At 38.7% G+C, this 20113-nt stretch overlaps 1 protein-coding gene across 2 annotated transcripts in view; it reads right to left on the bottom strand.

The window, feature by feature from the left end:
- LOC122994929 (EGF-like repeat and discoidin I-like domain-containing protein 3) overlaps positions 1-20113 on the bottom strand; it is a 118650-nt gene that overhangs the window by 72664 nt on the left and 25873 nt on the right. The window contains exons 2-3 of one of the 2 annotated variants that reach the window (XM_044369731.1): positions 19595-19624; positions 7981-8109 (exon numbers count right to left, since the gene is read on the bottom strand). In XM_044369731.1, the coding sequence (XP_044225666.1) occupies positions 7981-8109; positions 19595-19624 (159 nt within the window). Of the gene's footprint in view, positions 1-7980; positions 8110-11042; positions 11131-19594; positions 19625-20113 lie in introns of those variants that run through there. The other variant, XM_044369741.1, reaches the window with a different exon arrangement.

Below are 20113 nucleotides of genomic sequence, written 5' to 3'. Positions count from 1 at the left end.
CAACACAGCTCTACATCACAGTAATGGAACAGCGGGGAGAGCCTTGAGGCTGCCTGCGTTCACAATAGTTCTGAGGGTACTTCAGGAAGTCGGGTTCATTTTTAGCTCTGTGATACAATGATGACCTTGGGAAACTAGCATCTCGCTCACAAGATAAACATTTTTGAAGAATTTCACAAAATAAGACACCGAAGTAAAATACATATGGGAGTCTTGAGTGAATGACCTGAATAAAAACTATGAAATGTTGTTGTGTTGACATGCTGTTACAACAGGCAGTGAATTTGAAATAAAGCTACACACTCACCAGTTATGTGCGTAAGTTTCTTACTCACAAAGAAAGGCTTAAGTCCCACATTTTGAAATAAGTATAAGTTATTCTGAGAAAATTAACTGGTGCTAAAAGTTATTCATGCTAATTTATGCATATAAAAATAAAACTGGTGTGCAGATTAGCATAATTTCAGTAATACTTCCCAACTCTTGTAACCCACAGGCTCTTAAGAAGAGACAGATTTATACCTACAAGAACAGACCTCAGGCACTGTGACTAAACCTATGCCTCTGTTTATTTTGAAAATTGGTTAACTTTCGAACAAAGTACTCCTTCCGCCTGTTTACCATGGAAAAGTTTTTCTCTAACAAACTTTTCCACTAACTTTTAGTTGTACTTAAATCAATCTTAATCCATTTAGCTAAGCCTGCCCCCAAAACTTCATTTTTGAAACTCAAAGTGGAAATCCGCCCTAAAACAAAATTCAGCTATATACTACTCATACGATCGAGACAGTTAGTCGATTTCTGTACATGAACAACTTTCCCCCGGAGCTATAAATAAAACAGCAACAGCACTTTGTGGAGCTGCTCCACTGAGATGAATAGGAAGCTGATTTTGTGGACACAGTGGCAATTTGCAAGATCATTTGCTGGAATTATGGGCCTATTTTCTGCTACAAAATAACATTCACTATGAACAGAAGAGCAAACAAACACTCATTTAGTTCACATGTCCGACATTCTGTATACTGTCTCCACGACTGATGGTGCTAAAATTGTTGATAAGGTTTAAATTCCACAGTATGTATTAATTTAACTTTAATTAAAGCTTTCCTGCTATGGAATCTATATACAATATCAGTGTTTAAAGCATATAAATGTACTGTTCTGTTTATTAAAAGAGGGACATTTCTTGAAGGATTTATGATTTTTTTAAAGCCAGGGTAGACAATGTATTTTAGAAGCATTTTTTGTTATATTTGTTGAAATTCTCTTTACATCCCAACAGCAATCAATAAATCAAATGCTCTAAGAATAAAGAGAAAAAAATCCGGTATCTGCGGCTGTCATAGGCCTCTAATAGGTCCGTCCAATCATTTCATGTGAGCAGTAGGATACTGATGGGTAGGAAGTGACTTGCATGAGTTGCAGAAAAAAAGATGGGGATATCAACAGAAAGCAGAATGAAAAGCAACATGCATTCATCAGACTATCGCCTGTAGTGCGGGGGAAACTGAACTGCACATAACCTAATAAACAACGCCAGAGTGAGAGACTTTCAATGGAAGTGAACTCGGCTCCCAGCAGTGAAAAGCAGTGATGGATTTTTATGCATCGCTGTGGCTTCAGGTCAGATACTGAGTCATCTCTGTGTCCTGGTGCTGCTTGTCGCTCTGGGACTCGGTTCGGAGCTGCAGGTCTGGGTCTGGCTCTCTGACGGACTGGTGACTGAGGAGGTTTTGTAGGCAGACAATGAAAGAGACATTATATCACTTGAATTCAAGCAGGGAGATGGGACACTCATTACTTTTGTGGCGGACTTCAAACAGCCGAGAGGTGGTCCTGTTAACTGTTTACTAAGGTTGTTATGCCTTATACACTGTTGTGTTACATGTGCATATGAAGTGTGCATATGCCCATGCTCATCTGGTGGGAGGGGCTTAGGACAGAGAGGAGAGGGGGGGGAGCTGCAGGAGGAGGGCTGTTTTTTTTTTTCCAAAAAACTGCCTACCCCAGTTTTCAGGCCTGGTGAGATGCAATTAACATTTAAGCACAACTGCAAAAAAAGAAGGAAATCTTCATTCTTCACTGTGATCTTTGCCAGAGTGACTTCCACTGTGGAGCCTCACAGTCAGAAGGAGATTAACAACTGCCACAATCATGGTGAGAGGGAGCAGAAAACCACAAGCCTACCACTCTTTCCTTACCTCACCCACTGTCCTCCCTCACTGGCCTGCATGTTAGGAGTGGAAGATAAGCTGACAAACAAGAGCTCCCTCCCTCTTCCATCACAAGTGTAGATCCGCTGCTACAAAGTCACCTCTGGTGGCAAGTTTGAGAAGGGCAAGTCATTTTTCGCTTGAAGAGTTGCAGGTAAACACTTGGAGAAGTGCTGGTAAAGTGAGGTGGTGGGCGTTAAAGGGGTAGGAAATGGGTGCTGGGAGAAACTGTCGGACCTGTGCCACCGCTTTCTGCCTGACTAATAGAGTTTATTATTGTAGTCAAATGTAAAGATGTACATAACTGTTGTTTTGATACACATTCCTGCTGCCTCGAGCTGTAGTGCTATGCTATTATCACACTCTAAAGCAGTAAATTGAGCTCAACAGAAAATAAGTCACACTCTCCATAAAAATCCATGTCAAGGTGAGTAGTCAGACGAGAAATAAACAGGAAGAGGAAATGTCACAACTGGACACCGCCTTACCAGCTGCAAAATACAGTGAACAGGTCACAAATGCAGTCTTAAATGTGCTACCAAAGAGTAAGCACAAACTGAGTCATCATGGAGTCTCTCTTATCCTAGAGTTTCTCTCTCTTGTGCTGATGACAGGCAGTCTGTGATCTGCCCCAGGTGAATTGACTAACAGTAATGGCTCCTTGCGGCTTTACATTCGGCCAAAGCCATAAACACTGGCTGATTATCCTGTGGCAAGAGGCTGCGGAGGCAGCAGGGCTAATACAGCATGATAGCAACTGTCAATACATGATCAAATACAGGGCCATTCTTAAAAAAAATCCTCACACATCCTACATTTAACCTCAATCAATTCCGCCCTGCTGGTGTGTTTCAGAAAGGCAAAGACACGTATTGATCAAAGAGCAAGATGGAATCTGCTCAAAGGACTTCCACACCATGGAAAGAGAGTGAATCAGAGAGTTAACACCAGTCATCTGATAGGCAATTTGACCAAATTAACTTGTTCATTCATTCTTTTTTACAGTGCCTATATATGTGCATGAATAACCAGCCTTACCACATTGGATCACACTATCTGGAAACAGTTTCACAATGAGCTTTGAATTTCAATGTGATTTTCAGTGAGCTCCACATTCAGTATCACTGAGTAAGAGCTAAAAGGAACCAGAGAAAACCGACATCTTTGAAAAAGAGTAAATAAGCAACCAGACAAACTTTTGATCAAGCTTTGATAGGCAAAGAGAGAACAGGGTGACATATCTTCATCTGATCTGCCAACTTTCCAAGATAGGATTTAGCATCACTGCATCAAATTCAGCTGTGCTGTTCATGTCAGCCTGGTTACACAAGACTGTATGTGGTGAGAGATTAATGCAAATTTCTGTGTAGGGAAATAAGAAAACTTCCCCAATAAAAATCCTAATAGTTTATACTCCATATGTCTTTGATAAACTGAGAACATGTGCCCTAAAAATGATCTAGAACCTCAAGATTACTGCGGCAATCAGTCCCTATCTTCACACTGTGATAGTTCATTACATTGTTTGGCTCCTTTCCTGATAATGTGGCACTTGTTCTGTTTTCACCACAGGGATGTGATGCTGCACTATTCGAAAGAAGAATGACTTTGCAATAATAAAGGCTCTAATAATAAAAGCAGTGACATTAAACCAAAGTTAACCCTGGATTTCTCTAATGGTGTTGAGAATTGGACCTTGTAAAACTGATTTAAAACTGGTATAAAACAGTATAACTAAGTAAAAAACTTAGTTTAGCACAAGCACATTTTTAACAGAAATGTAAAAGACAAGAATTTAATATTATCTGTGATATTTTATAAACTTGAGTTAAATGGAATTGCAGATAATGTTGCATATAAATATAAAACTGCATATAAAGTTCTCAGTGAAATCAAACATATAAACTGTTGAATTTAATGGCGCCTGCTGTGACTACACATTGCCTTCACCTTCAACTGTGATTGTCTGACATATTCCCTGAATGTTGAAATCTCAACATCTTTTGTGAGGTAAAGGCAGCTATGTTCAGTAAGTACTATACACAATTGCTCCCCGTCAAAGAAGTCTGAAATAGCTTGTACTTATCCTACTTGTCCATATGCAACACCAATCCTGGCAAAGCTTCATAAAACAGCTCTAACATGCAGGATATGTAGTGCATGTATTTAGGATAACGTTACAAGGTGTGAAATTGGATTTGGCTCTGACAGAGCAAGGAGACAGTAAGAGCAACAGTATAAAAGCCTGAGCTGGCCTACACATACTGTATGTTATGTCTGTATAGGACAGAGTAAACAAAAGACCAAACATCTGGGTTAAAACACTGAATTAGATATTGCATGAGGAGAAGGTGGCGGAACGGCGCCTGGTGCTGCCACCACAGACACTTCTTGTCTGTAGTTCCCTGGTGGTGGAACGAGTTACGAAAGTCCATTCGATCCACAGAGTCCCTCCCTAACTTTAAGAAAAAGCTAAAGAACCAGCTCTTTCGTGAACACCTCTGCACCTGATGGACTGAAAAAAAAAATCTGCTTCTATGCACTCTATGCATTGCCTCTGTACACTACCTGCTGGCACCTACGTCCTATTGGACTTGAACTTAGCTTTATGGCATGGCTTTCTCATGTTGTTCTCTCCTGACTAGATCCTTGCTTGTGTTGTATTAATTCTCAGATGTAATTGTAACATTGTAACATTGTAAGAAGGTGAATCCAACTTCAAAAACATGCAGAGTGAAGGGTTTGTTTTCTAAGTGTTGGTTTAATATTTTACAATAAACAGAAACTATTCCAAGCAGCAGTGGTCCTTTCTGTATCGTATGTAACAGCTGGGAGCTTATTAAAAAAAGACTAATGAATGTACTGATTAGTGCATCATATCGACAGATGAAGTATTTAAAAGTTATGTAGTAGATGTTATGAAGTTAGTGAAGAATTGTCATCAGCAGTGAAAATTGACATATCATTATCTAGCCATTATAATTGGAGATATTCATTCAAATAACACTGATTCACCAGAACTGAAACAACCATTGTTTTTGTCTTGTTTCTTGTCAGCTTGTATCTAACCAATATCTTTTTCACATTTTTATCCTTTCCATTAAGCGTGTCATCAGTTAAAAGCCAACACCATACCATGACAAAGTCAGTTAAACTGTCATTCTAAAAAGGAAGGATTATTTATGTGTCTTTATCATTTAATTGCAGTAATTATCCAGGCGATAGATTTGATTATTAATGCCTTCAGATACAGAATTCTCCCTCTCCCTTTTCTCTCTCTCTCTCACCCACTCTCTTGCATTCAACTGTAATGGCCGTGAGGAAAATTGGCAGACATTAATGCATTCAGCCCATATCAAATCAGTTTCTCCACCACCCTAAGGGCTTAATAGGAAACAATAACTGAATTATGACATGAATGCTAGCCAATCGCTCACATTTCTGGCTGGAGACAAATACAATGACATACAGTTGATATAGTTACTTGCTCCATTTCCTTTTGTGCTTTTTATTTGAATAAAATGGAAAAAAACAATGACATGTAAACAAGTAAACAAGCAAATATAACCCCTAAACTGCTGTCTTATTTAACCTTGGTGTACTGTAAGTGTTGCAGAACTGTTTAACATATCTATTTCTCTCTCTCTCATATGTCTATCACTCTCTCTCTGTTTCAAACCAATACGTATCCATCTAACCACACAGTTTGCACCATAATACATTTTCCATTACTTACAAGCAAACCCACAATGAAGGACAACTGTGTTGTGCAGGCTAATGCAATGCTCAGCCAAGCATATACAGGCAGGGCAGCCACAGGACTTGGCCTATATATCATACTGCAGGATTTAGAAAGATTTAGCACTTAAAGACAAAGCTACAAGCTATTTCCAAATCCTGGGATCTTTTACAAATGCACAAGACAAGATACGAATGTATACATTTGATGCTTTACTTGAGTATTTGTACTCCTGGCTAACTGCTGATGATTCTACCTGTTATATGACATCCTTTCTTTTTCAGATAAATTGAGTCATTATCTAAATTTCTCTTCCTGACAGTAAATAACAGACTCTTCGGTAAGCAGCACTGCAAGTACTATTGACACAAGCAAGCCTTGACACCATCTAATGTTTGCTGTGAAATTGATTTCAAAACTGCTGAGCCAGTAACTACTGCTGAGAATACTTAAAAGTGACTGCTTCAGAAAAAAAGTAACTTGATTTTTTGAAATTTCAAAAGAAAAAACACACTCCGCTGCTCCTTGTTGTTTCCATCAACAATCATCAACAACAGTATTCTGCAATACCATCAAATGTGTTTCTTAAAGTTTTCTTTGTCTTTTAACATCTTGGGACCATGTTGGAAATAAATGTTTTCACTTTAACATGTTATACCTTCGATTTTTGTTTTTGTGTCTGTAATCCATAGATAAATCATATCATATATCATAAATACACTACTAAGGCCTCTCATTTTATAATTTTGCAAAGTCAGCAGTTGCCACTTTTGTCAGGTATGTGTCCACTTTTTTTACAGTTGCTCCTGGCTCCAAGTACACCGACAGCAGAAGAGCAGTGGCTCATTTTCTTAATTTCAGTTTTAACTGAAAAACTATATCGTGATATATATAATTGAAATCAAGAAAATGGTCACTGATGACTGATGGCAGGTTTTCCTGCGTGAATCAGCCTTGGAGGAGGCAGAGATGAGCCACTGCTCTCCCCGCTATCTGAGACACTAAATGTGGCTCAGCTCGGCCAGACAGCCACTGGACAGCTTTGACTTTCTGTGTCAGTGTTTACATATGTGCACATATCAGAGAACAGTCTGTCATCCTATTGGTCAACGTCAAGAAACATGTCATTGGAGATGTCAAACTAGTCAGGAAAACACAAAAGATTCTGACATGCTAGACTCTTCCTCAGGGTGACGTGGGGTATCCCAGATGCCATACAACTGTTCTTCATTATGTCACACTACAAGGCATAATCAGGCCCAGTGCTGGGAATTTCTCAGCAACAACAAAATGTGTAGCGTAGTGTGATCGCAGCATAATGCAAACACAAGTGGAAATAGCAATATTTGTATTAGTCAGAGGTACATATATACTCTCTTCAAAATCACTAGAAACCCTTTCATCTTGATATACCTGCCCGTTTGTTGCATCCAAAATACATTTAAATACATATTAAAATGATTCCCAATGATAATGTAAACTACTTCTGCTTCTATGATAACCAAATGCAAAAACGTTGGGCAAACCCACATGTGCTTGTAGCCTACATTTGTGCTAGTGATTACCCTTGTGCTCAGTTTTAGAACATTAGAGGCTTCAGAGTTCAGAGAGTCAGTTTAAAGATAGAGCATAAATTGTGGTGAGGCTGAGAACAATGCTCCTGGCCTAACCTAAAGTATTATCTCATAGGCAGCAAAAACCTTCTGACACTAACCTTTATTAAGAGCATGTTCAACAAAAGAAAGCAAGTTCAGCAATTCTTTTCACCACCAAACCCACGACCATTTTGCTGAACTCGTCCTTTCAAAATGATTTACTTCCTGTCAGCTGTTCAACATTTATTCACTGTTCAAGGTCTTTTTTTTGTGTTGGAAAACCTTCAGTATCAAATGTACAAATCATACTTCATGGAAATGTGTAAAAGGAGAAATATTATGATCTCTTTAATTTAATATTCACTTCTGGGAGAATTTATTTCAATGTTTCAAGGTTTCAAGAAACAACAAAAAGGGTGGTCTAACTTACTGTGTTGGCAGTGAACTCCACTGAAGCCTGGTGGACACTTGCAGACGTAACCAATGAAGGTGTCGCCCCGGTAGGTCTCACTGATCTCGCATGTCCCTCTGTTGTGGCAAGGGTTTGGATGGCACGGTCCTGCAACGAAAAGGAAAAAAGAAAAACAGTGTTTCTTACCACTTATGAGATATTAAAATATGAGACACTGGTAATGGGCTACAACTCTTACTTTCTCATTTACTTTGCATAAAAGTACACAATGTTCCAGGTAATAAATTCACTTTCATGTAGCACACTGTTTTTCAGTGTGCACATGAATAAAATACTCTCATGCCAACAGTTACAAACAGTGCTACCACAGCCATTGGTTTAAAAAAACTAAACAAAACAAAGGTGTACATTGGCTGTGTATTTGAAAAAAAAAGTCTGAATGAATAAATTACATTGAGTTAGACCTTGTGAGACAGTGTGTAAGTAAAACTGTTTGACAGGTAAAACTGAAGATGACAGGAGAGCGAGGAGTGGCTGGCTTTCAGTGACTGCTGAGGGTCTCTTTGGTCTGGAGGGCTGCCCAAGGCACCATCTAAAAATCATTGAATATGTCCCCTACAGGAAGGCAAGACTTCATTCTTACAGCGCTAAGTGGACTGGCTGCAAGGTAGAGCAGTATCAGCTATATATGCAAAGAAAGTATGCACGCCAACACACATACACACACACACACAAGAGCAGAGATTGCAGAGGAGATTTTGGTGGCTGAATACTAAGTGGAATACCCTGAATATGAGACAGAAAAATTGATGATATCAATGAATCCAAAACACAGTAGGCAATTAAGTAAGTAATTTGTTACAACAGAGACAAGTGTTTAATTTGAAATAAATAGAAATGAGAAGTGGACACTATAATGCACAATTTAGTTTTTTTTTCTTTTTTGTTTGTTTAGAAGGCCAATTATAAATAGTGTACTGTATTTTTATTCTACAGTGCAAAACATTTTTTTTTCTGAAGAGCTTTTGCTTGAGTGATTGCATAGACGCCTGCTCCACTGGGTATGAGGCACAGGCTCGCTGGATAATTAATAACTGACCTTTTGCCATTGGTGCTACTACTTCTTCTTTGAATAACAGAAGGTTCAGTATGCAGTAAGGACAGTACAAGACAGTTTTACAAAAGGCCCTGGATGCTATTGACAGCTGTTGCATCAATCTTTGATCCTTTTTGGTTGATAACTTTACATCAGTCTACATCAATAAATATTCAAAAATAATGTTTGTTTCTAAATTTAAAAATATATGTAAGCTTCAATACAGTGACATTAATTCTAACTCTCAAGGTGCCACTGTGTGTACAGTGTAAGACACATTTTGAGACTATGATTTTTGGTTGCTCCCTAGTGTGTAATGGAAAATAAACTATACCATGCAGAGAAAAGTGTGAGAAGTTGGAGTATACAATTCAGGATGAATTGTTTAAAAAAAAAAAAAAAAGACTGTCCTCTCTCAGTGCTCTTAGTACACATTGTGACCTCAACAAGAGTTAATGGTATAGTAAGTTCCCAAGTTCCCGTTACATTTAGCCATTTAATTGGAAACTTGATAAAATGGCAAAGTATAGAGAATATGACTGCTGCAGCCAGGCTTACTTTACTAACAGAACTTGCCTTTAAATAGTACCCTTTAAATAATATAGAGAGATTTTTTTTTTGCATAGTTTGAAACTTTTTGCTTTTATTTGTATTCAGAGCCTCCAGTCATTTTGAATGCTGGCCCACTTTGTAAAAGTTTCCACATGTTGCTGTTCCACATCAAATAGATTACAATAGTTAAGCATTCCTACTGAAAATCAAAGGGTGCTCACTGTATGCTATACTCTGTCTGGGGGTCAGTACAGTTCAGTACAGAAAGGCCCTTATGCGCCAAACACTAATTTGCAAGAGGATTCATATTCATAGGCACTAAGCACATGCATTCTTGCTGTGTATGCAGCACCCCATTCATCTTTGCCATTGTTTTCTCTTCAATGTTTGGGTGTGGAGAACACTGGGAAGCTTTGTAGCCGCTAGTGAATTCATGCTTTGGGGATTTAGAAAACAAAAGAAAAAAATTCAATCAAAAAAAGAAAAAAAAAGAAAAAGTAGTGTTGGTAATGATTAATAACCCAGTTGGAGCATTTTCTATGTGTGTGTGTGTGTGTGTGTGTGTGTGTGTTTTGTTTTTTTTTTAATAATTCTCCTCTTAATGTTATCTCTTTGGGACCAATGATGATACCCAGTGCTTTGAATCAAAGTTATTACTACCAAATGAATATGACACAGCAATATATTATAAAGAGAGAAAATGCCTGGCTGAGGAGTGCTACTTCAAGAATTCAGGTATCAAAAAACAGGTTCTCTTTAGATCCAAAGACATATCATGAGACCAAAGAGAGAGGTTAGACTTGTACTTTGCTTTGTGATCAATAAGTCATAAGGTCAAAACCTAGTTAATGGCAGGACAAGTTACGGTCAATATGCAAAATTTTGGTGGTAGTGTCTATAATGTGAATTCCTGGATATTAAATGTTCATCTGCAATTTTCTGTAGAGGTCCCAGTAATATTTGTTGTTAAAGTGAACTGAAGTAGCATATCACTAAGTGATGTTTGAGTAAAAACAAACAAAAAAAAAGGGTATAAATGCATTTGCAAGAAAAATACTTTCCACTCATATCTTGGGATGTTGGACTTGAAAGAAAACTTGTATTAATTTTAATTATGACTATTCTAATTATCTGTTAACTCCCCCTGCTCTTTCATCTGTTTCTATCTGCAGATGTCTGTAAACATATGGTCTCCATATGTTTACATAGGAGTAGCATGCTAGGCTAATAGTCCGTCAGCTCTGTGACTTTATATCCGTGCCGTGACGTCTTTCAGAGCAAACAAACACTGTAAACACACCTGTCACCTGCCCAGCATGGTGCAGTTAAACCAGACACACTGCGGCTGCACCTTATTTTTATACAGTCTATGGGCTACACACAGTATGGCACGGCTATGCTAACAATTCCAGCCATGCTAATTAGCTGCTACCTGCCATGCAGACTGGTCAAATGGATCCGGCGCATCTTTGTATCTGCAAATTGGTGCTCCTGTCAGGATCGGAGCCTCAATATCAGATGCTTTGGTCGGTAAATGTGTGTTTTTAAAACTTACTTTGGCACTGTGCTCACTATCAGTCCCACTGAGAGTAAGCTGCGCTTGGGACTCCTCTGTAAACGCCCCCTCAGGACTTAATAGAAATTTCCGCTGATTCATCTTGAAAGGGCAACAGTCAATGGGGAAATTCCAAAACTGGGCTGGCCAACCAATGGTGTAACTTCATCACTCAGTCAGTGAGTCAGTGACGGACAGACATTCAAGGTTATAGAGCTTTTCCATGGCTGGTCCAGCCAAAAATACAGGACCCTGAAGAAGACTGTGAGTTGAAACCAAGCCCTTAGGAACAGCGCTGGGCTTTGAAGCCAACTTGACATAGTGGCCAGACTGTGTAATTACAATGTCATGTGATGCTATTGGGACCAAAAAGACTTTTTCCCATAGACTTACATTGTGAAAGACACGTATTTAAATCAGCGGATATATTTTTTTGAATGACACTCAAAAAAACGATTGAATGGTTTTATCCCCATTCAATTTAGCCAGAGGGTAAACCATAAGTTAGTCGTCTAGGCCAGCAGAAGTCTTTAGTGAGCCTCCAACACTATATACAGTTTTAGTTTTTAATTTTCGCAAAGCAGTGTGCCTTTGTATTTTTTGTTTATGATTTATTAATTACAAAGTAAAGTACAAGTCTAAGCTCTCTCTCTTTTTTTGGTCTCACAGCAATATATTACTTCGCTGGCAGTGCCCACAGCTTGATGCCATATTACTGCCAAAACCTCCCTCTAGGGCTAACCTGCAGCATGAGGCCAAATGTAAATGATGAGGCCTTGACGCAGAGTTATTGGTTTCATAACTCAAGGACCTGCCTAGCTGTCTCATCTTTTAAACATCAAGTTGTACAACTGCGCATAGGCTGTCAAAACTTTGTAGATTGAGATTAGATGGAAAAAGTTTGGAAGTCTCCCCCGTTGGATATTAATGCAAACATGGCTAAAGCTAAGGGCATGTTGAACAAACAAGTGAAAGTCTAGTGGTCTATGTAATTTCTAATGTGATAATGTCAGTCCTAAGCTTTTAAAAGTCTGTTGACAAAAGAACCAAAAGAAGCAAAACTAATTTGCTTTTCCGCGAGTCTCTGAAATATCCTAATGTCTCTTGATAGAATTTCTATTCCAGTCTTTTTACAGTCATATCTTATAGTTGACAGGTTAACTGTGCTTTGAAAGGTCTCTTATTTCATTTTAAGTGATAAGCAACAAGAAGAAGTCTCAAGGGTGAGACTATCATGCCCTCTTAAGTCAATCTGACAAATGAACAGCCATGAGCAAAATATTTGACAATGTCAAGTAAATGGGTGCGGCCTTGACTTGTACACTACATCATCTGCTAGATCATTTAAGACTAGCCGAACCTGTATAGGCTTAAAAAATAAAGTCAGGAAAGAAAATAAATAAATAAACACCACAAGCAAGCTTATTATTGTTCTCTCATTGGAATTAGTATGCCTCTGGACATGAATTACAAACAAGGTAATCCTATCGAAGTCATGCCATTTCAAAGCCAGGACCTGTATCAGTAATAATGAGAGCAGTGGCTAATCAGTTGAACAGAGGAACGTATAATAGCTTCACAGAGGCCTTGCTCTCCGAGGGAGTGGGGGTGACAGGTTTCAGGGTTGTTTTGACGTGACAATCTATAGTCGAACCAAGGCGTACTGACAGCCTCCCTAATGGAGAGTGCATAAAGCAGAAAAAAAGCAGGGAAGCAGGCAGAGGGAGAGAGGGAGAGAGAGAGAGAGTCAAAATGAATGAGTGAGAGAGATACTGAAAGAGTGCGCTCTGTGTGATGGCTACATTTAAGTCAGAAATCTGTTATTTTTTAGATATAAATGGCTCCAAAATGCTTAAGAGCAATACTTCAAAAAGTGTGATTTGCTGATTCTGTGATTTATGGAGCTGGGTGACAATTCAGAACTAAGGATACTTCAAGGTGAGGGAAATACGGCACATTTTTAAATTCAGTTTGTTGAAAAAAGCCAAAAGAAAAAAAACCCTGATCGGTGGTAGCAATACTGCAAGTGATCATGTGCCATATGATTGGATCCCACAGGGACATGTGGCACTCAGCATATTATATCACAAAATCAATCCATAGGGAGATGATGCGAACTTGCCAATAGAAAAAAACCATGGGTGATATTACAAGTTTCAGAAAGGTAAAATTGTGTGAAACACAGCAGGTTGCTGTATTGCTGTTCTTTTTTATTTGTTTCTTTTTCCCTCTTTGTCTGTCTCTCTCACTGTTTCAGCATGACTAGTCGTCTCTCACCCTCTGAAGATATTTGTATACATTTGCATTCGCTCCTCCCATGTTTTGAATTTCTGAACATAAGCCTTTAAATGCAAATCGCATGAGACCGAACATGCAATTTTCAGCTGTGCCTCTTTTCATTTGACCAGCGCAAAACCCCAGATGCAATTTTGATTGTTTAGTGCCTAACAAAGGGCCACCAATTCTTAGTCTAATAGCTATGGTTGCTATCATGTCCTCAGTGGGTTGAGATTTACAAGACCCTTTAAAAACCTACAAACAACAACAACAACAAAAAAAAGAATGTAAATCTGTGGTTGCTGAACTGAAAAGTCAGTTTCTTACTGCCTCAAGTTGACATTAACAAACACAGATATATTTAGAGATACAAGGCTTTCAACTAACAGCAGCACAATACTTCCCATTAATGGGTTTCCATTTTGGGAAATAAATTGTTCTATTATGCTGTCATAAATTCACTAATTCACTGCAACAACTGACCATTTTCAGTAAAGCATGGAATGACAGGCATGATGGAAGCAGCAGGGGTGAATGGACACAGTGCTGCAGATCACAACACTTCATGGAGAAAACAAGCAACTTTTTCCCAGAAAAAGGACATTGTATGTCATCTGAGAGGACCTCGTTGGTCTGTCGGTGAATGCTCTCTTCACTCTGCATTTAAGTTGTGTGATGCGTGTCTGCGTGATGTATGTCTGGAGGAAACATTGGCAGCTTTCTTGTGTGAATGTCAGCTGCTGCTCCGCTGTACAAGCCAACGCTCCCTCTGTGATTGATGTGAGGCTGTGCTGTGTCCGGCGCAAGCACTGTGATTTCTTTTCTCGCTGCAAAGAGAGACCAATCAATCAGTTGTGAAAACCTGACCAATGGTTAAACACAGGAAAGCATCCTTTGTTTCCTTGCAGATCAATCACGAAACGCCTGACATTTTCAGGGTTAAAGCCACATACAGTATGTGCTCCTACATCATAGCCGACAGCTGTCACAAACATTATCTTGTTCCAAATGTATGAGCAATACTAATTTTATTATACTGCACTTTATAACTTAGCCCCTTATAAATGATATAGTGTACAGAACAACATTTTACAATGCACCATTGAAGCTGGGAAGCTTGAGGTATTAAGACTCACTTGACTTCATAAGAGGGATATAATTAAGTATCGAGCCTCTTGTTCACTCAGTTTTTCTATTAGAGTCTCAGAGAAAACATTCCTCTGTAAAAACAATGTGAACAATATATAACAGCTACTTCACTGACAATTAATAGAAAGAAAAAAGAATTAAGTCTTGCTACTACTACCCCCAGTGTTTACTTGCTCTCAATATCCTTTACATCATTGGGTGGGGTCATGAGGAGGTCAGACAAAGCATTACTGACTGACTGGATGTCTGTCTAAAGATTTCTGCTTATCCCAGTGAAGTGGGTCAGCTTGTGAAGCCAGATGATCATATACAGAGTGCCTTTAATTTAATACTCTTTACTAACAACAAACAAGGATCTGCTCACAACTTGATCCTCGGCGGTTGCACTGAGTAACACTATCCCCTGCCCCAGCAGGAAAAACTGCTATAGCTGAATTTCACTTCCAATTTCGGCCTCTTACACAGAACTGAGTTAAAATTGAGAAGCCAGCCTGTCAACCACCTTGTTACACCTTTACAAAATTCTAAAAGAACATATTTCATGTGCCCGAAGAGTGTGAAATTTACATTGAAGCTCCTCAAGCTCTGAATGTGCACCCAGCCACATCACAGAGAAATCTGACATGGCCTAATTGTGTCAAATCTATTTTAACACAGCCCCTTTTTATGTGATGGCTTCAGTGGTTCACAGGCTCATGGTCACTGCACCCAACCTTCACCTCGACTGATGAAAGTTGGCACCGTACCACCAATATTACATCAGTGCTCTCAGCATGAGGCGCCGTATGTTCGAGCTTTTAGTGAGCTTTTGGCCTCCTATTCTCCTGTGCCCTTGCCACTCTGCCATTTCAGTCCATCAGCATTTGACAATATCAGACACATGCACTTCAGAGTTGAAATTAATAAGAATCATGCAGAAACAAAATGGTTTGGAATGTGTCAAATAAATATCCACATGGAGAGGTCACGCTCCATATCAGCATCATTCTTGGAGGATCCAGAGAGAGGCAGAAATGGAGGTTGTCTTGTCAGAGACTAAATGTCATGGAAATGTCACAGTGGTGTCCCTGTCTCCGAAAGGTCTCTAAAGAAGGAATTTTCCTGATTCTAATGTTGGTGACCAATGCCATATTGTATACGCTAAAAGCAATTAGCTTGTAAACATAATAAGATTTCAAATAATCAGACACAGACCGGCTCCAACCTGTTCAATGGAGGTCTATTGTTCTGTGTTCTGCTTAGAGACTGCATGTTAGTTATCCACTTAACCTTAAGGCTCAATTATGCTGCTGCTTGCGGTCTCAGTGGCATCCGCCAGTATTTTGAGACCATGGGGCTTGTGCTTTTATAGGATTTATTTTGTTGGGGCACCTGCAGCATTGTGGTGAAGTTCATCTCAGAGAGTTTTTTTTTCCCCCCCAGGTTACCCTATCCCTAACCTTTTGCATTAAAAGTGCCCCTCATAGAGCCTCTTCAAGCTGCACTTTGCATCAAGTGAGGCAACTCTAAGCATAAAATAAGATTTGCTTTATCGATACCAGGAACACTGTGAATCTGAAAGGCTGATGTTAGGTCAAACATTCGTACAAGACTCTTTAGCCTATGAAACATTTAACTCACACAAAAACGCCACAACAAAGTAATTCTTAATTTCATGCTACTTCAAGCAGACAATTAAGCAGTTGAGATTTAATTCAATGTAAACTTAGAACGTTGACAGAAACAAGAAATTAAGTCTAACAGCAAATTAGTATATGTGATATGTGCATGAAGCATAAAATATGGTGTATTGGTAGACAATCATGATATATCAAAACACATCAAGCTTATAAATATCTGTAAAATGGACCATGACAAGTAGATGATAGCAAAACTATTATAGCACTCTCTCTTTTTCTCTTTAAAGTGAATTTTCTACTTAAGACACTTGTATGCAGATGTTGAGCACATCCACTGCCGCTGACAACAAATGCCTCACAGAGTTGATTTTGAAGGGGAACATTTTCTTCTTAATGTGGAAATTTGAGCATTAGAGGCTCTTGATGCTTAATGAAGGACTACCGCCCGTTAAAATCACTTCCTGTTTATATGAGGCTGAAAATTGATTTAAATTTACTTTTACTGAGCAGATGTTTTTTGTGAGTGATCAGAGAACATTCAAGATCACATTTAATTAAAAAAAAAATCATCAAAATAATCGAAGTTGTAATAATGTAATATGCGACATTAAAGACTCACACTACTTCATTCAATGCAACATTAAAGGTGAGGCATTTAGGCCTGGTGTATGCTCACTATATGAATTATTGTTCGTCAGTGTCATTCTCAGCTCAGCCGTTACTATTTCTTTATGGGAGTAAAAGTGTAAAGTTACAGTAAGTCACCCATGTCATTTGTGTCTTACTGAAATCAGGAATTTTCCATTTCTTACAATGTGAATAGATTTTCCTAGATGTAAAGAAAGGATCTCATCTTAGCTCAAGTAGATAAAATGTAGCCAATTTCTTCAGTTATTAGTCAATTGTGACAGACGGCAAAATGAAATCCAATATTCTGTCATGTTTAGCAAACTAAGCAGATTTTCCTCCCTCAACCTGCTTGAGATTTAGATGGTGGGCCAATTTTCATAGAATATACTAGAATACAATCATAGACAGAGAATAATTTTATGTACATGGAGATACACACAGTACCTAAAGAAATGCATGACAAATGTGCTGAAGAATAGTCCACTCTACAATGAGCCGAGACAAAGGGTGTGGATATGTAGATTAAATATGTGAAGACTGTGAAAAAAACAGCTGATACGCTAAATTCTTCAAACCTGTCAAGAGTAATTTGGCCTTCCACATCAGCCTGTCCTATTTTCTCTCTGAGTCCAGTTCCAGGTCAGTGGTCACAAGTCACACCTAATTCGGGTCGTTATCCGATAATTATTTCTTGCGCCGTTTACTCTCATTCTCCCTGTTATCTGAAATGTATAAAGCTTTGGAAATAATTTGGAAAAAGGATTTATTGCTATCATTCTTGCAAATAGAAAACATATTATTTATGCCAATTATATTTATGCTGAATTATTACAGTGTATACATTATAAACAGTTGGCAACCACATTACTTCAGATATATAATGAGAGCAGATATTACATACTTTGCAATGATCACTGGACTCCGTATGTTGTTGTGAGAATTTCATCTCTATAGTATGTCTATTGTGTGACATTTATGCCACCAGATAATCAAATTTGAATCTTTATTTTGGAGAAAAAGTTGACATTTGAATGTTGACATTTAAAATTTGCTTTTTCAGTCGTTACTTATTGTGTGAAATTAAACTTTAATTTGAAAAAGTTAGCATCGGTGTTCTGTTTGAACAAATGAGTGAGTTCATGTGTGCACGCACGTGTATACATGCCTTTCTATTTTTTCATAAGACTTTGAAATTACATGACAGTTAGCACTGCAACAACAAACTGCTTTTATTTCTAGGTTATTATATCTTATCTAAATAAATCATTCTTGTTTTTAACCCATTGATCTCAAACAAACCAGCAGAGATTAATATTAATGAAAGAGACACGGACAAAGACAATTATATGCTGAGGATGCACTAGAAAGTCAGTTGCGGTACTTCCCCAGGATGTGAAGTGACATTTTAATTGCATCACTGATGAAGATAAATCAGGTTCTTGTTTACTGTTGTCCTCTGTGGTCTTGCCTTTGTAATAAAACTCTTGTTACATGAGTTCTTTCAATAATGAGAAGCAGTACTTCTGAATACCAAATATGGTCTCTAAGGAACATCATTTTAAAAGGCAGTTTCTGTATGATAATCACAGATCTTTACTTAAACCTGCAGGCGGAACTTTTATCTCCCCCGATAGTGAGAATAATTACAAAAACACTGTTAATGTGTGCTTTATGACGTATGCCGACCAGCTGGTCTCACCCAGCCAGCGGCTCCTCACAGCTCTGAACACATCAGAGCAAATTTCCAAATAGGAAATACTGTTAAAACTTAATAAAGTGACATATTAACAGTCCTACAGCAAAAATTACAACAGCTTTTAGCCGTACATATCCAGTATAACTTGTGGCAAAGATACCCAAGGGCCAAGCACCTATCAAGATGGGTCAGGATGCCAAACATAATTTCCCCGGCAAATCTGAAACTTATCATTGCTGGTTGACGTAAAACGCATCACTACTGATGCACCAGAGTGGGAATGTCATACCAGCCACAAGTTTTAAAAAGTCTGCATACTATGAAATAGAGAGATTTATCTGGCGGTGATAGGCTTAATCAGCATTGTATGAACTCGTTTGGCAATGCTTGAATATAACAGACGTGCATTTATATGTAAAAGCACTGCAGGTTTAACTACAGTAGCTATTACTCGCCATCACTAAAAGCAGCAAGAAAAACACTTAATACACTCCTTAGGGGGTGGATACACTGTACATTCAGACTGATGCTAATGGGTTGCATTTAAGGATGCAATGCATTGTGCTCTTGTTAAATGACAGTAAGGTTTTGAGATATTGAAACTGCTATACTCTCAAGTTAATGGATTATAAAGTTAACATAAGAGCACAGAATCATTTTCACAAACAGCCCTTCGAAAATGAAGCTAAATACTCAGGTATTCAGAACATTTCACTCACGTTGAAAAGTAATGAAGCAAAGCAATCACTGGACTGAATTGGACTCAAAATTCTGCCAGACAAAGAGGAGATATTTCTCATGAGTCACACTATTAGAGGAGGTTTAAATAGGACTTTCTTATGAACGGTATACTACAAAATGAAATAATCATGAGCACTGCTGACCAGGCATGATCAGTGAGTCGATACAGGAATTAGAGTCACTGGTAATAAAGGAAGGAAGGGGCTTGGCCAAGATTTCGCTCTCTCTCTCTCTCTCTATCACACATACACACACAATCATGCACACACACGCACAAATGAATGGAAATCACGTTACCAAGCATAAAAATTTCCCACCTGCTGAAGTTGGTTCCTCACCATCTGCCGCTGTTGAGACACAGAAGAGAAAAAGAGGGAGGAGGGGAAGAAAGGAAATTCATATTAGCTTTATCACAACTATGTCACAGTATTCAGTGCTGCAGCTGCATGTAATACACCTGATTCAACAAAATTATTAATCGCAACGCGCACTACCATATGGGTAGTAACATTTGGCTTGAAATCCAAGGGAACATAAAGGCAGACACACCTGCTACCTGTAGGGTACAAAACTCTACCACACACTGCTGCCCTGAAACGTAACCTGGCACTGTGTCAGAGCCCATCCTCCATTCATACACAGAAACTATGCTATGTCCTGGTCGGTGGCCTTTGACTAATACGTGTTCATCATTCTGGACCAGTGTAGGATTAGCCCCCGTGGCATACATAGTTGCTTGCTGCATCCCTGGCTCCTAAACTCCAGTCTAGCTCCGTGGCTGAGATTTGGCCTGTCTACCATCATTACCACAACCCTCTATCTCCATCATCACTTGT

Source organism: Thunnus albacares, chromosome 2, assembly GCF_914725855.1.
Source record: "Thunnus albacares chromosome 2, fThuAlb1.1, whole genome shotgun sequence".
Taxonomy (NCBI): domain Eukaryota; kingdom Metazoa; phylum Chordata; class Actinopteri; order Scombriformes; family Scombridae; genus Thunnus; species Thunnus albacares.
Note: the sequence above shows the minus strand (reverse complement) of the source record. Positions and strands in the feature narration are given on the sequence as shown.